We start from the raw sequence: 16,999 nt of genomic DNA, 5'->3' as shown, positions 1-16,999 counted from the left end.
TTCCCGATGCTCGAGTGCTCGTTTCGAGTAACGAGCCCCATTGAAGTCAATGGGAGACTCGAGCATTTTTCAAGGGGACCAAGGCTCTGCACAGGGAAGCTTGGCCAAACACCTGGGAACCTCAGAAAAGGATGGAAACACCACGGAAATGGACAGGAAACAGCAGGGGCAGCATGCATGGATGCCTCTGAGGCTGCTTAATCGCACCATTATGCCAAAATTATGGGCAACAGCATGGCCATGACAGAGTGACAGAATGAAGCTAGATAGCATCTAAAACATCCAATAATTGACCCTGACACTATAGGGGACGGCATGCAGAGGCAGCGGCAGCAGCGGCAGGCTAGAGAGTGGCATGGCGACATACCCTAAATGGACTCAGGCTTCAAACCAATGGGTGGCAGAGAGGAACCAAAGGAGGTGAGCAAGAAGCGCTCAAATAATATTGGTACATGATAAAAGTTTGCCAGTATATTTTGTGGATTACACAGCAGGGTGGCGACAAAGTTAACATGGAAGCCATGAAAACAACCCAAAATTCTGCCTGACACAGCTCGTTTGATAAGGGGACCATGTATGGAGGCAGTGAACTAGTAGTAGATTAAAGGTGCTGCAGTTCAAACTATGTTAGTTGGATCTTGGCATGGAGCTGGCGCTCCGCTGCCAGGCGAGCTTTCGCCAATCCAAGCCCCTGTCTCTAGGCTACTCCCCAAACAGCACTTCTAAGAACCTTTTGTATAAGATCAAGTGTAGTAGCGTTCTTATAAGTTTGGGATATGGCGGGTGAGGGGAATGTAAACATCTGCGCAAGAAGCGCTGAAATAATATCCGTAAATGAAAAAAGTTTTCCAGTATATTTTGTGGCTTACACAGCACGGTGGCGACAAAGTTAACAAGTTTGATGCGGAATGCCCTGTAATAGCTCTTGGGCGGTGTGCCTTTTATCACCTAGGCTCAGCAGTTTGAGCACCGCCTGCTGTCGCTTAGCGACGGCACTGCTGCTGTGCCTAGAGCTACCGACTGATGGCGCCATGCCCACGGATGGTAATTCGGAGGAGGAGGAGGAGGTGGAGGAGGGGTGGGAGGAGGAGGAGGCATAGTAGGCCTGAAACACCTGGACCGAGGTAGGCCCCGCAATCCTCTGCGTCGGCAGTATATGACCAGCCCCAGGGTCAGACTCGGTCCCAGCCTGCACCAAGTTAAGTGTAGTAGCGTTCTTATAAGTTTGGAATATGGCGGGTGAGGGGAATGTAAACAGATGCGCAAGAAGCGCTGAAATAATATCCGTAAATGGTAAAAGTTTGCCAGTATATTTTGAGGATTACACAGCAGGGTGGTGACAAAGTTAACAAGTTTGTTGTGGAAGCCATGAAAACAACCCAAAATTCTGCCTGACACAGCACGTTTGATAAGGCGGCCATGTATGGAGGCAGTGAACTAGTAGTAGATTAAAGGTGCTGCAGTTAAAACTATGTTAGTTGGTTCTTGGCATGGAGCTGGCGCTCCGCTGCCAGGCGAGCTTTCGCCAATCCAAGCCCCTGTCTCTAGGCTACTCCCCAAACAGCACTTCTAAGAACCTTTTGTATAAGATCAAGTGTAGTAGCGTTCTTATAAGTTTAGGATATGGCGGGTGAGGGGAATGTAAACAGATGCGCAAGAAGCGCTGAAATAATATCCGTAAATGGTAAAAGTTTGCCAGTGTATTTTGTGGATAACACAGCAGGGTGGCGACAAAGTTAACAACTTTGATGTGGAATCCATGAAAACAACCCAAATTTCGGCCTGACACACCTCGTTTGATAAAGGGACGATGTATGGAGGCAGCTATATGGACGACTTTTGGAGGTAGCAATGGAGACAACGTGTGGAGGCTGCTATGGAGACAATTCAATTTGGATAGTGCCTGTATGTGGCAGTCCAAAAAAGTTTTCAAACCAGAGGAGCAGGTAGGTGGCCCTCCAGAAAAATGGAATAGATTGAGTGCCTGTATGTGGCAGTCCAAAAAAGTTTTCAAACCAGAGGAGCAGGTAGGTGGCCCTCCATAAAAATGGAATAGATTGAGTGCCTGTATGTGGCAGTCCAAAAAAGTTTTCAAACCAGAGGAGCAGGTAGGTGGCCCTCCATAAAAATGGAATAGATTGAGTGCCTGTATGTGGCAGTCCAAAAAAGTTTTCAAACCAGAGGAGCAGGTAGGTGGCCCTCCATAAAAATGGAATAGATTGAGTGCCTGTATGTGGCAGTCCAAAAAAGTTTTCAAACCAGAGGAGCAGGTAGGTGGCCCTCCATAAAAATGGAATAGATTGAGTGCCTGTATGTGGCAGTCCAAAAAAGTTTTCAAACCAGAGGAGCAGGTAGGTGGCCCTCCAGAAAAATGGAATAGATTGAGTGCCTGTATGTGGCACTCCCAAAAATTGTTTAAAACAGAGGACCGGGTCGGTGGCCCTCCATAAAAATTAAATGCATAAAGTACTATAGCTAGAGCCAGTGGGCCCTGTAAAAAATAGCCAGTTTCCTCTGCTTTACTGTACAAAGAGGAGGAGAAGGAGGAAAATGAGGAGGAGGAGGAGTGGATAAATTATTCAGGTTGAGCTTCCTTCACCTGGTGGAGATTGGAAATTAGGAGAAATCCAGGCTTTATTCATCTTGATAAGCGTCAGCCTGTCAGCGCTGTCAGTCGACAGGCGTGTACGCTTATCGGTGATGATGCCACCAACTGCACTGAAAACCCGCTCGGACAAGACGCTAGCGGCAGGGCAGGCAAGAACCTCCAAGGCGTACAGCGCCAGTTCGTGCCACATGTCCAGCTTTGAAACCCAGTAGTTGTAGGGAGCTGTGTGATCATTTAGGACGATGGTATGATCAGCTACGTACTCCCTCACCATCTTTCTGTAAAGATCAGCCCTACTCTGCCGAGACTGGGGACAGGTGACAGTGTCTTGCTGGGGTGACATAAAGCTGGCAAAAGCCTTGTAAAGCGTACCCTTGCCAGTGCTGGACAAGCTGCCTGCTCGCCTACTCTCCCTCGCTACTTGTCCCGCAGAACTACGCACTCTGCCGCTAGCGCTGTCAGAAGGGAAATACTGTTTCAGCTTGTGCACCAGGGCCTGCTGGTATTCATGCATTCTCACACTCCTTTCCTCTCCAGGGATGAGAGTGGAAAGATTTTGCTTGTACCGTGGGTCCAGGAGAGTGAACACCCAGTAATCGGTGCTGGAATAAATTCTTTGAACGCGAGGGTCACGGGATAGGCAGCCTAGCATGAAATCTGCCATATGCGCCAGAGTACCAACGCGTAAGAATTCACTCCCCTCACTGGCCTGACTGTCCATTTCCTCCTCCTCCAACTCCTCCAACTCCTCTTCTTCTGCCCATACACGCTCAACAGTGAAGGACTCAACAATGGTCCCCTCTTGTGTCTCGCCAACATTCTCCTCCTCTTCCTCCTCATCCTCCTCCACCTCCTCCGATATGCGCTGAGAAACAGACCTAAGGGTGCTTTGGCTATCAACAAGGGAATCTTCTTCCCCCGTCTCTTGTGAGGAGCGCAAAGCTTCCGACTTCATGCTGACCAGAGAGTTTTTCAACAGGCCAAGCAGCGGGATGGTGAGGCTGATGATGGCGGCATCGCCACTGACCATCTGTGTTGACTCCTCAAAGTTACTCAGCACCTGACAGATATCAGACATCCACGTCCACTCCTCATTGTAGACTTGAGGAAGCTGACTGACCTGACTACCAGTTCTGGTGGAAGTTGACATCTGGCAGTCTACAATGGCTCGGCGCTGCTGGTAAACTCTGGATAGCATGGTCAGTGTTGAATTCCACCTCGTGGGCACGTCGCACAACAGTCGGTGAGCGGGCAGTTGGAGGCGGCGCTGCGCTGCCCTGAGAGTGGCAGCATCTGTGCTGGACTTCCTGAAATGCGCACAGATGCGGCGCACCTTCGTGAGCAAATCAGACAGATTGGGGTATGTCTTGAGGAAATGCTGAACTATCAGATTTAACACATGGGCCAGGCATGGCACATGTGTCAGTCTGCCGAGTTGCAGAGCCGCCACCAGGTTACGGCCGTTGTCACACACAACCATGCCTGGCTTCAGGTTCAGCGGTGCCAGCCACAGATCAGTCTGCGCCGTGATGCCCTGTAATAGTTCTTGGGCGGTGTGCCTTTTATCGCCTAGGCTCAGCAGTTTCAGCACCGCCTGCTGTCGCTTAGCGACTGCACTGCTGCTGTGCCTAGAGCTACCGACTGATGGCGCCATGCCCACGGATGGTCGTTCGGAGGAGGAGGTGGAGGAGGGGTGGGAGGAGGAGGAGGCATAGTAGGCCTGAAACACCTGGACCGAGGTAGGCCCCGCAATCCTCGGCGTCGGCAGTATATGACCAGCCGCAGGGTCAGACTCGGTCCCAGCCTCCACCAAGTTAACCCAATGTGCCGTCAGCGATATATAGTGGCCCTGCCCGGCAGTACTCGTCCACGTGTCCGTGGTCAGGTGGACCTTGTCAGAAACGGCGTTGGTCAGGGCACGGATTATGTTGTCTGACACGTGCTGGTGCAGGGCTGGGACGGCACATCGGGAAAAGTAGTGGCGGCTGGGGACCGAATACCGAGGGGCGGCCGCCGCCATGAGGCTGCGAAAGGCCTCGGTCTCTACTAGCCTATAGGGCAGCATCTCCAGGCTTAGCAATCTGGAGATGTGCACATTAAGGGCTTGGGCGTGCGGGTGGGTTGCACTATATTTGCGTTTCCGCTCCAGCGTCTGGGGTATGGAGAGCTGAACGCTGGTGGATGCTGTGGAGGATCGTGGAGGCGACGATGGGGTTTTTGTGGCAGGGTCCTGGGCAGGGGGCTGACTATCAGCTGACACAGGGGAAGGAGCAGTGGTGTGCACGGCCGGAGGTGAACGCGCTTGTTGCCACTGAGTGGGGTGTTTAGCATTCATATGCCTGCGCATACTGGTGGTAGTTAAGCTAGTAGTGGTGGAACCCCTGCTGATCCTGGTTTGGCAAATGTGGCACACCACAGTCCGTCGGTCATCCGGTGTTTCCTTAAAGAACCTCCAGACTTCTGAAAATCTAGCCCTCGCCGCAGGAGCCCTCGCCACGGGAGCTTCACTAGTTGACACATTTGGCGCTGATGCACCAGCTCTGGCCCTGCCTCTCCGTCTGGCCCCACCACTGCCTCTTCCAACCTGTTCTGGTCGAGGACTCTCCTCCGTCTCAGAAGCACTGTGTTCACCCGGCCTCTCAACCCAGCTTGGGTCTGTCACCTCATCATCCTCCGATCCCTCAGTCTGCTCCCCCCTCGGACTTCCTGCCCTGACAACAACTTCCCCACTGTCTGACAACCGTGTCTCCTCATCGTCGGACACCTCTTTACACACTTCTTCCACTACGTCAAGAAGGTCATCATCACCCACAGACTGCGACTGGTGGAAAACCTGGGCATCGGAAAATTGCTCATCAGCAACCGGACAAGTGGTTTGTGACTGTGGGAAGGGTCCAGAAAACAGTTCCTCAGAGTATGCCGGTTCAAATGGCAAATTTTGCTGGGAGGGGGCAGACTGGGGGGGAGGAGGCTGAGGTGCAGGAGCTGGAGGAGTGCCGATTTCGGTGACATGGGTGGACTGCGTGGAAGACTGACTGGTGGACAAATTGCTCGAAGCATTGTCGGCAATCCACGACATCACCTGTTCGCACTGTTCTGGCCTCAACAGTGCTCTACCACGAGTCCCAGTAACTTCAGACATGAACCTAGGGAGTGTAGCTCTGCGGCGTTCCCCTGCTCCCTCATCAGCAGGTGGTGTCTCACCCCGGCCAGGACCACGGCCTCTGACCCCTGCAGTAGTTGGACGCCCACGTCCCCGCCCTCGTCCTCTACCCCTAGCCCTCGGGTTAAACATTTTGAAAATGAGAGTTATAACTTTAATTTTTTTTTTACCTTTTTTTTGTGTTTTTTTTTTTTTTTGTGTGTTTTTTAGTTTTTAAAACCAAACGATGCTATCCTATTGCTATGGCTATTTTCTAGCCAAGTATGAAAGCACACTGCTATGCCAGATGAGATGACGCTGAGTTATGAAAAAAATAAACGTAAAATAAAAAAGGAAATGGCAGACTGTGCCTAATTGAAATCCAACCCCGGGCCCTAATAAATTTTCCCACTTCGGTCTTTGCGATGGATATGTGCGTCACTAAGCGCAAAACACAGTGGTCGCAAGTCTCACTCCAAATTGCTCACAATTTGCTAGTAGATGCACTGTAACAACTACAGCCACCAGCAGATCAACCAGAAATCAAATATATATAACGCTACTGTAGGTGTAAGTAAGCCGTTTGGATTCTCCTATGGCTATTTTCTAGCCAAGTATTAAAGCACACTACTATGCCAGATGAGATGACGCTGAGTTATGAAAAAAATAAACGTAAAATAAAAAAGGAAATGGCAGACTGTGCCTAATTGAAATCCAACCCCGGGCCCTAATAAATTTTCCCACTTCGGTCTTTGCGATGGATATGTGCGTCACTAAGCGCAAAACACAGTGGTCGCAAGTCTCACTCCAAATTGCTCACAATTTGCTAGTAGATGCACTGCAACAACTACAGCCACCAGCAGATCAACCAGAAATCAAATATATATAACGCTACTGTAGGCGTAAGTAAGCCGTTTGGATTCTCCTATGGCTATTTTCTAGCCAAGTATTAAAGCACACTACTATGCCAGATGAGATGACGCTGAGTTATGAAAAAAATAAACGTAAAATAAAAAGAAACTGGCAGACTGTGCCTAATTGAAATCAAACCCCTAATAAATTTTCCCACTTTGGTGTTTGAGGTGGATATGTGTGTCACTAAAAGCTAAACACAACGGTAGCAAGTCCCCCTGCTAATTCCTCACAATATGGTACTACTACCACACTACTAGTGCCAGCAAGCCCAGCCACAAGCAAATAAAAAAAAAAAAGGATAACGTTATTGTAGCCCTAAGAAGGGCTGTTGTAGAATCACTCCTGCCTAACAGTAAGCTAATAGAACACCCTAACGCTTTCCCTGACCAGCAGCAGCTCTCTCCCTAGCGGCATCCAGACAGAGAATGATCCGAGCAGCGCGGGCAGCGGCTAGTCTATCCCAGGGTCACCTGATCTGGCCAGCCAACCACTGCTATCGACGTGTAAGGGTACCACGTCATGCTGGGTGGAGTGCAGAGTCTCCTGGCTTGTGATTGGCTCTGTTTCTGGCCGCCAAAAAGCAAAACGGCGGGAGCTGCCATTTTCTCGAGCGGGCGAAATACTCGTCCGAGCAACGAGCAGTTACGAGTACGCTAATGCTCGATCGAGCATCAAGCTCGGACGAGTATGTTCGCTCATCTCTAGTAATGATAATAACAAATTTTCCAGCTCTGGTGGAACGTCTTAGGCCCCTTTCACACTTGCGTTTTTCACGCGCGTTTTCTGCGCGTGCTTTTGACGCGCAGAACTTGCATTGCACTCTGACCCATTGTAACCAATGGGTCTTTTCAGACTTGCATTTTTTTTCACGCACACACGCGCGTTTTTTTTAATGCGCGTTTAAATCTCGACATGCTCTACTTTTGCAAGTCACGCGCGTGAAAAACGCACCATACAAGTCTATGGAGATGCATCAAAAACGCATTGCACTCTGAGACACTTGCAAGTGCAATGCAAGTGCAATGCGTTTTTCACGCATCAATTGCCATAGAAAAGATAGAGCTCAGCCCTGAGTCCATTTCACGCGCATTTTCTGCGCGTGAAAAACGCATTGAAATTGCATTGCAATTGCATCAAAAACGCGCGTGAAAAACTGAGACACTGAGCAAACTCTGACTGAAAACTGATTGCACTCTGATGCAAAATGCGCGTTTTTCACTGACCAAACCCTGATCGCACCCTGAGCAAACTCTGACGTGAAATGCAACGCGAATGTGGAAGGGGCCTTAGGTCATCAGGCCCCTTAGGGATTTGCTGTTTCTATTATTCATGTAATTTCTATACTTCTTCCCCTTCTAATAGTTCATCATTATTAATATTAACTTTTTTGTTTTGTTTTTCAGAGAAATCAGTCAGCACCTAGACTTAATTCTTCTGAAGTCCAAACATTACACACATCCAACACAAGTAGGGATCGGGTGCCTGTAGGGGGCAAGGTCACTGTAGGATTGATGTTGAACACCATTCGACATGGCTTCAAGCAGAATCATATGAGAGTCACGCTTGGACAAACAAACCGGTGAGTTGAATTGTATCTGCAGTCACCTTTAAGTAAATGAGTCGTCGGCTGTTGTCCTCGGCTGCTGCATCTGTCCTCGGCTGCTGCATCTGATCTGTATTGATCCTACTTTAATGACTGTATTGATACCTCAATACATTGACCACCACATCAACTCGTTCTTTTATTACACTCTCTAGTGTTAAGTGGGTGGTGCCATGCTATCTGTTTGTTCCCAGGGCCACCTACTTATCGCACCTATTGCTCAAATACAAAGACCTCAGACTCACTTTCTTGGATCCTGCAAAAAAAAAAAACAGCACTTACATGTTCCTTTGCCCCCCCCCCCCCCCCCCTGGGTCTGTATCTGCTCTTTAGCATTTTTATGGCCTTGTTTTGCTGGAAAATTGATTTTTTTAAATTATGCAAAGGAGCCAGAGGGGCTCTAGTGGGCATCATCGTAGCCCCTCTGGACTCCACCATGTCTCAATTATTCACACCTGTTTGTAGGACTTGGCTGCCTCCTCATTCCTATTGAGAAGCCAAAGAGCCGGTGACGTCATGCCTGGTCAAACAGCAGCCATCTGTACTCTGCAGTTACAATTACTAGAAATGAGCCGACCCAATGTTCGCACTCAGGGTTCAGCCCGGACATATTTCCAGATTGGCAGGACAACTCTGGCAAATCAAAGCCATGGCTAGTTGCTAGGGGCGTCAATTTTCCGGATTGGCTGTTGGGCCACCAATCCAGCAATATGTCCATCAGCTGAACTGCAACCACAACTCCAAATGTTCCAAACATCAGGTCCACTTATCTCAAATGACTACACACGTGAGGAAATTGCGACGGGTGATTTTTTAAAATCTAAAATTAGGCTTCGGTTCTAATTGGTTAATACTGATTTGGGAAAGAACTCGATCTCGAGATTAGTGTCTGAGAACTAAGGGCCCACGACTGGGTTAACCACATCATCACAAAATGAGGTTTCCTATATGAAAGCAGCAATGTTCCGTCCAGAGTATTCTGAACTGATCTCTGCCGTTTTTATTATTTCCATAAAGTATGTGCATTGGTGACTATTGCCCTATGCAAATATGGAACGCTGACCCGGTTTCACTATTCAAGGGTCCCCAATAATAGACCCTCTAGTCTTCAGTCACTTGATTTCTATCCATGGTATCGGTAATAAGTTGTCATTTTAGGACAACAAAGACTTACGGAGATACTGCAGCTGCAACCCCCTGCTCCATATGCAGTTTCTTGGATACATTCTAACTGATAAAAAACATAATTATGATAGATATACTTCATTACCTTGAAAATGCAATGAGTTTTATATTATGTATTATTTTTGATATTTTGATCTCTTGTAATAGATTTTTAGAGGGCACAATACAGTCTCAAAGGACACCAGGCAGAGATGCAGCTTTATGTCGCTCTGCAGGAACTGAGTTTATTGCCAGAATGCAGTAAAGATGCAAAAATGAGAACTTGTTATAGACAGGGATACAAAAGAAGACAAATGATATGATATATAAGAAATACAAAGTCAGAAAAATAGGAGTTTCGAGGAGTGACAGGGTTTGTCAGAATTAGTATTTTTATATACAAGCTAGGATTCCTGTTATACGCTGTATAATGTGTATCAGTCTATCATTGTGAGGATTACATATCTATTAAGGATTACTTATATCCGAAACGCGTGGGATGATTTCATGCTTCCTTGCATATTCATACTCTGGCACTCTCTGCTTTTATGTTTACTTAATAAAGAAATTGATTTTTATTCCTGGAGCTGGCGATCTATTTCTGGATTAAAACTTTTTTGATTCTATGAAGGGGAACAGCATAGTGCATTTTGTGCTGTTTTTAGTAAATTTGCCCCAATGTGATTAAAAAAATAGTTTGCTTTTATGATTCATAAAATTTTGTGGGCTTTCTAAAATAGGGGGAGTTATCTCCACGATGGCCGTCACAGGATACTACAATTCCCATGAGCCCTCAGTTCTCAGTAATAGCTCCACCCTCTCATGCTCTGCTCCCAGTGATGATCTTTCCAACTGTCCTGCTCTTTTACCATAGTAACGATGATGTGTAACTGCCATCATTGCAAATTGCTTTATTGAGGTGGGGTCTCACCCCAACCCTGGCCATAGTGGATCTATCGCATACTTTACTGTTGCACCATGTGCCAGCATATGATATATCAGTATGACCTGCAATGCTCTGATTGCTTTCCCATCCTGTTTTCAAAATATGAGACAACGCCCTTTAAATTTAAAGCAAGGTTTTAAAAAAAATTCAACTGCCCAACACGAAGTGCTACATGTAAGGCACTCCCTGAATGCTTCCAACATAGTCCCATGTGAATGCATCCCTCCTGTTCCTCCAGCCTCCTAGCATGCAGTCCCATGAAAATGCATCCTTCCTGTCACCCAGCCTCCTAACATGCGGTCTTGTGTAAATGCATTCCTCCTGCCCCCCCAGCCTCCTAACTTGCAGTCCTGTGTAAATACATCCCTCCTGCCCCCCAGACTCCTAACATGCAGTCCCATGTAAATACATCCCTCCTGCCCCCCAGCCTCTTAACATGCAGTCCTTTGTAAATACATCCCTCCTGCCCCCCAGACTCCTAACATGCAGTCTTGTGTAAATGCATCCCTCCTGCCCCCCAGCCTCCTAACATTCAGTCCAATGAAAATGCCTTTTTCTTGTCCCCCCAGCCTCCTAACATGCCGTCCAATGTAAATAGCTCCATCCTGTCCCTACAGCTGGTGCAGGACATGTGTTGCGTATATGTGACCAGCGGCCATCATCTGTCCTGTGTTTGCTTCACTGGGGCAAAATTGGCGAACTCATTAAAGGGCAGTAGCATTGTAATTCCTCATTACAGTTTATGTCTACATCATTTGCTATGGGGAGCAAAATTTTAAGCAACAACTAATTATGTAATAGCTTATACTTTAAAGGGGTATTCCAGGAATCAGCATAATTTAAATACAATTGGGTCCTTAAAATATAAGCTAACATGTAATTAGTTGTTATTTCAAATGTTGCTCCCCATAGCAGAAAATGCTGCTGACATACTCTATGATGGAGAATTAAAATGCTACCGGCCCTTTAATGAGTCCGTTGATTTCCTCCACGCAGAGCAGACACAGGACAGAAGATGGCAACTGGTCACATGTCCACATCACATGTCCTGCACCTGCCTGGGCAGGTCATGAGATCACCACTAAGTTTGTAATCAGTTGGGTGAAGTGCATCCAGTATGGCCAGTGTTGTGGTGATGTGTAGTGATGGAAGTTACACATCATTACTACTAGCAGGGCAATCTGTTATATCATCACTGGGAGCAGAACATAAGAGGGAGGAGGAGTTACTGACAACTAAAGGATCATGGGACTTGTAGTTTCCAGTGGTGGCCAACTTGGTGAAAACTCCGCCTACTTTAAAGATGCCAGAATCATAACATCAAACTATTTAAGCTTCATTTTGTGATTAATGACATTGAGTTTTGTTACATTCACTAATTTATAGCAATATGGGTTTTTGTATTAGATGTTCATATTTCTGGAATACCCCTTTAATGGCCCATGTGAATATTAATTATATTTATTCCTGGAATACCCCATTTAAGAGCAGTGCATTGAATTAAAAGCAATAATTAAATTTGGCACAATGCACAACCCTCCAGAGCAGTACATTTGGCAGCCAGGTAGATGTATTAAATGACGGGCGTAAGATCAATTCTCAACTCAATTCTCTAAAGCATCATTTGTCTTTCTATGTAGGAATGATGCATCAAACGTATTGATGGAGGTGACATTGATGTTCCATGCATTTCTATTATGTCTTTCATACCACCTTGTACCCTATGAACCTTTCTCTACACTCCCCACTCCCGTCCTTCATCTGGGTTTTTACTAAAAACAGCGCTAGGCCAAATCCTTCTATGGGTTTGTTTCTTTAACATGCTGCTTGCAGATAGGGGACTATGAATAATTTGCTCTGCTCCTCCTGCTCTATAACATGCTGCTTGCAGATAGGACACTGTGAATAATCTGCTCAGCTCCTCCTGCTCTATAACATGCTGCCTGCAGATAGGACACTATGAATAATCAGCTTAGCTCCTCCTGTTCTATAATATGTTGCCTGCAGAAAGAACTCTATATAGATTCTACTCAGCTCCTCCTGCCCTATAACATGCTGCATGCAGATAAGACGCTATTTACAATCTGCTCAGTTCTTCCTGCTATATACTGTAACTTGATGCTTGCAGATAAGACACTATGGACAATATGCTCAGCTCCTCCTGCTCTATAACATGCTGCCTGCAGATAGGACACTGTGTATAATCTGCTTAGCTACTCCTGCTTTATAATATGTTGCCTGCAGATAGGACTCTGTGTATATTCTACTTAGCTCCTCCTGCTCTATAACATGCTGCCTGCAGATAGGACACTGTGTATAATCTGCTTAGCTACTCCTGCTTTATAATATGTTGCCTGCAGATAGGACTCTGTGTATATTCTACTTAGCTCCTCCTGCTCTATAACATGCTGCCTGCAGATAGGACTCTATGTGCAATCGACTCAGCTCTGCTTGTTCTTTAACATGCTGCCTGCAGATTGGACACTTTGTACAATCTAACTTAAAGAGCGTGCGAAGTCTGACAGAAAACCGGCGAACGGCCCTTAGTAAATGTGGGCCCTGAAGTCTGGCAAACTCTGTGCTGGGGTGACGGCCTGGGTGCCCACAGAGAGGGCTATGAGTGCCCCTTCTGACACATGTGCTATAGGTCAGCCACCACTATTCTATAACATACTAACTGAATGCTACACTGCTTTTTTATGAAAACAATACTTGTATCATCATCTTTGTTTGCCATATTTTAATATTAGAGCATATAAAAGTTGACTAATAAACATACAAGTGAATGTAACTAGGTGTATTTTAGACAGAGGGCATTTACGAAGAAAAATTAAAAATACACTGTTGCGTTGCAGCTAGAGATGAGCGAACATACTCGTCCGAGCTTGATGCTCGGTCGAGCATTAGCGTACTCGTAACTGCTCGTTGCTCGCACGAATACTTCGCCAGCTCGAGAAAATGGCATCTCCCGCCGTTTTGATTTTTAGCGGACAGAAACAGAGCCAATCACAAGCCAGGAGACTCTGCACTCCACCCAGCATGACGTGGTACCCTTACACATCGATAGCAGTGGTTGGCTGGCCTGATCAGGTGACCCTGGAATAGACTAGTCCCTGCCCGCGCTGCTCGCATCATTCTCTGTCTGGATGCCGTTAGGGAGAGAGCTGCTGCTGCTGCTGCAGGGATAGCGTTAGGGTGTTCTATTAGAATAGTGTTAGGCAGGAGTGATTCTACAAGAACCCAACAGCCCTTGTTAGGGCTAGAATAGCGTTATATTTTATTATTTTTTGGTTTGCTTGTGGCTGGCCTTGCTGGCACTAGTAGTGCAGCTAGTACCATATTGTGAGGAATTTGCAGGGAGACTTGCGAACGTTATATTTAGCTCTTAGTGCCACACATATCCATCTAAAACACCTAAGTGGGACAATTTATTAGGGGTTTGATTGAATTAGGCACAGTCTGCTTTTTCTTTTTTTTTTTTTACTTTTCTTTTTTTTATAACTCAAAGTCTTCAGGCACAGCACAAAATCCAGTTGTGTGCTGTCAGTGTAGGCTAGAAACTAGCCATACAAGAACCCAACAGGCCTTCTTAGGGCTACAATAGCGTTATATATTTTATTTTTTGTTGATTTGCTTGTGGCTGGCCTTGCTGGCACTAGTAGTGCAGCTAGTACCATATTGTGACGAATTTGCAGGGAGTTTACACAGTTTACACTTTAATTTTGAAAATCTTGAACCCGAGGGCTAGGGGTAGAGGACGAGGGCGTGGGCGTCCAACTACTGCAGGGGTCAGAGCCCGTGGTCCTGGGCAGGGTGAGACACCACCTGCTGATGAGAGAGCAGGGGAACGCCGCAAAGCTACACTCCCTAGGTTCATGTCTCAAGTTACTGGGACTCGTGGTAGAGCACTGTTGAGGCCAGAACAGTGCGAAGAGGTGATGTCGTGGATTGCGGACAATGCTTCTAGCCATTTGTCCACCAGTCAGTCTTCCACGCAGTCCACCCATGTCACCGAAATCAGCACTCCTCCAGCTCCTCCACCTCAGCCTCCTTCCCCCAGTCTGCCCCCTCCCAGGAAAATTTGGCCTCTGAAGAACTGTTTTCTGGACCCTTCCCAGAGTCACAAACCACTTGTCCGGTTGCTGCTGAGCTCATTTCCGATGCTCAGGTTTTCCACCGGTCGCAGTCTGTGGGTGATGATGACATTGTTGATGTAGTGGAAGAAGTGTGTAAAGAGGTGTTGGACAATAAGGAAACATGGTTGTCAGACAGTGGTGAAGTTGTTGTCAGGGCAGGAAGTCCGAGGGGAGAGCAGACTGAGGGATCAGAGGATGATGAGGTGACAGACCCAAGCTGGGTTGATAGGCCGGGTGAACACAGTGCTTCTGAGACAGAGGCGAGTCCTCGACGAGAACAGGTTGGAAGAGGCAGTGGTGGGGCCAGACGGAGAGGCAGGTCCAGTGCTGGTGCATCAGCGCCAAATGTTTCACGTAGTGAAGCTCCCGTGGCGAGGGCTAGATTTTCGGAAGTCTGGAGGTTCTTTAAAGAAACACAGGATGACCGACGGACTGTGGTGTGCAACCTGTGCCACACCAGGATCATCAGGGGTTTCACCACTACTAGCTTAACCACCACCAGTATGCGCAGGCATATGAATGCTAAACACCCCACTCAATGGAACCAAGGCCGTTCACCTCCGGCCGGGCACACCACTGCTCGTTCCCCTGTGCCATCTGCTGCCTCTGCTAGTCAGCCCCCTGCCCAGGAACCCGGCCCAAACACCTCCCGTGCGAAAACCACACCTTTGCCTCCACAATCCTCCACAGCATCCACCAATGTCTCCATGCGCAGCGTTCAGCTTTCCATACCCCAGACGCTGGAGTGCAAGAGGAAGTACAGTGCAACCCACCCACACGCCCAAGCCCTCAACGTCCACATCTCCAAACTACTTAGCCTGGAGATGCTTCCCTATAGGCTGGTAGAGACCGAGGCCTTTCGCAACCTCACGGCGGCGGCCACCCCTCAGTATTCGGTCCCCAGCCGCCACTACTTTTCCCGATGTGCCGTCCCAGCCCTGCACCAGCACGTGTCAGACAACATCATCCGTGCCCTGACCAACGCCGTTTCTGACAAGGTCCACCTGACCACGGACACGTGGACGAGTGCTGCTGGGCAGGGCCACTATATATCGCTGACGGAACATTGGGTTAACTTGGTGAAGGCTGGGACCGAGTCTGACCCTGGTCATATACTGCCGACGCCGAGGATTGCAGAGCCTACCTCGGTCCAGGTCTCTCACGCCTACTATGACTCCTCCTCCTCCCACCCCTCCTCCACCTCCTCCTCCGAATTACCATCCGTGGGCAAGGCGGCATCAGTCAGTAGCTCTAGGCACAGCAGCAGTGCCGTCGCTAAGCGACAGCAGGCGGTGCTCAAACTGCTGAGCCTAGGCGATAAAAGGCACACTGCCCAAGAGCTATTACAGGGCATCACGGCACAGACTGATCTGTGGCTGGCACCGCTGAACCTGAAGCCAGACATGGTGTTATGTGTGTGACAACGGCCGTAACCTGGTGGCGGCTCTGCAACTCGGCAGACTGACACATGTGCCATGCCAGGCCCATGTGTTAAATCTCATAGTTCAGCGGTTCTTCAAGACATACCCCAATCTGTCTGATTGGCTCACGAAGATGCGCCGCATCTGTGCGCATTTCAGGAAGTCCAGCACAGATGCTGCCACTCTCAGGGCAGCGCAGCGCTGCCTCCAACTGCCCGCTCACCGACTGTTGTGCAACATGCCCACGAGGTGGAATTCAACACTAACCATGTTATCCAGAGTTTACCAGCAGCGCAGAGCGGTTGTAGACTGCCAGATGTCAACTTCCACCAGAACTGGTAGTCAGGTCAGTCAGCTTCCTCAAGTCTACAATGAGGAATGGACGTGGATGTATGATATCTGTCAGGTGCTGAGTAACTTTGAGGAGTCAACACAGATGGTCAGTGGCGATGCCGCCATCATCAGCCTCACCATCCCGCTGCTTGGCCTGTTGAAAAACTCTCTGGTCAGCATGAACTCAGAAGCTTTGCGCTCGTCACAAGAGACGGGGGAAGAAGATTCCCTTGTGGATAGCCAAAGCACCCTCAGGTCTGTTTCTCAGCGCATATCGGAGGAGGTGGAGGAGGAAGAGGAGGAGAATGTTGGCGAGACAGAAGAGGGGAGCATTGCTCAGTCCTTCCCTGTTCAGTGTGTATGGGCAGAAGAAGAGGAGTTGGAGGAGGAGGAAATGGGCAGTCAGGCCAGTGAGGGGAGTGAATTCTTGTGCGTTGGCACATATGGCAGATTTCATGCTAGGCTGCCTATCCAGTGACCCACGCGTTCAAAGAATTTATTCCAGCACCGATTACTGGGTATTCACTCTCCTGGACCCACGGTACAAGCAAAATCTTTCCACTCTCATCCCTGGAGAGGAAAGGAGTGTGAGAATGCATGAATACCAGCAGGCCCTGGTGCACAAGCTGAAACAGTATTTCCCTTCTGACAGCGCTAGCGGCAGAGGGCGTACTTCTGCGGGACAAGTAGCGAGGGAGAGTAGGCGAGCAGGCAGCTTGTCCAGCACTGGC

At 48.2% G+C, this 16,999-nt stretch overlaps 1 protein-coding gene across 3 annotated transcripts in view; it reads left to right on the top strand.

Annotated features, from left to right (window-relative positions):
- LOC140105067 (uncharacterized) overlaps positions 1-16,999 on the top strand; it is a 90,153-nt gene that overhangs the window by 65,731 nt on the left and 7,423 nt on the right. For 2 of the 3 annotated variants that reach the window (XM_072128958.1, XM_072128959.1), the window contains exon 5: positions 8,069-8,244. In XM_072128958.1, the coding sequence (XP_071985059.1) occupies positions 8,069-8,244 (176 nt within the window). Of the gene's footprint in view, positions 1-8,068; positions 8,245-16,999 lie in introns of those variants that run through there. The other variant, XR_011850485.1, reaches the window with a different exon arrangement.

This window comes from Engystomops pustulosus, chromosome 10, assembly GCF_040894005.1.
Source record: "Engystomops pustulosus chromosome 10, aEngPut4.maternal, whole genome shotgun sequence".
NCBI lineage: Eukaryota > Metazoa > Chordata > Amphibia > Anura > Leptodactylidae > Engystomops > Engystomops pustulosus.
This window is presented reverse-complemented; position numbering and strand designations above follow the sequence as displayed.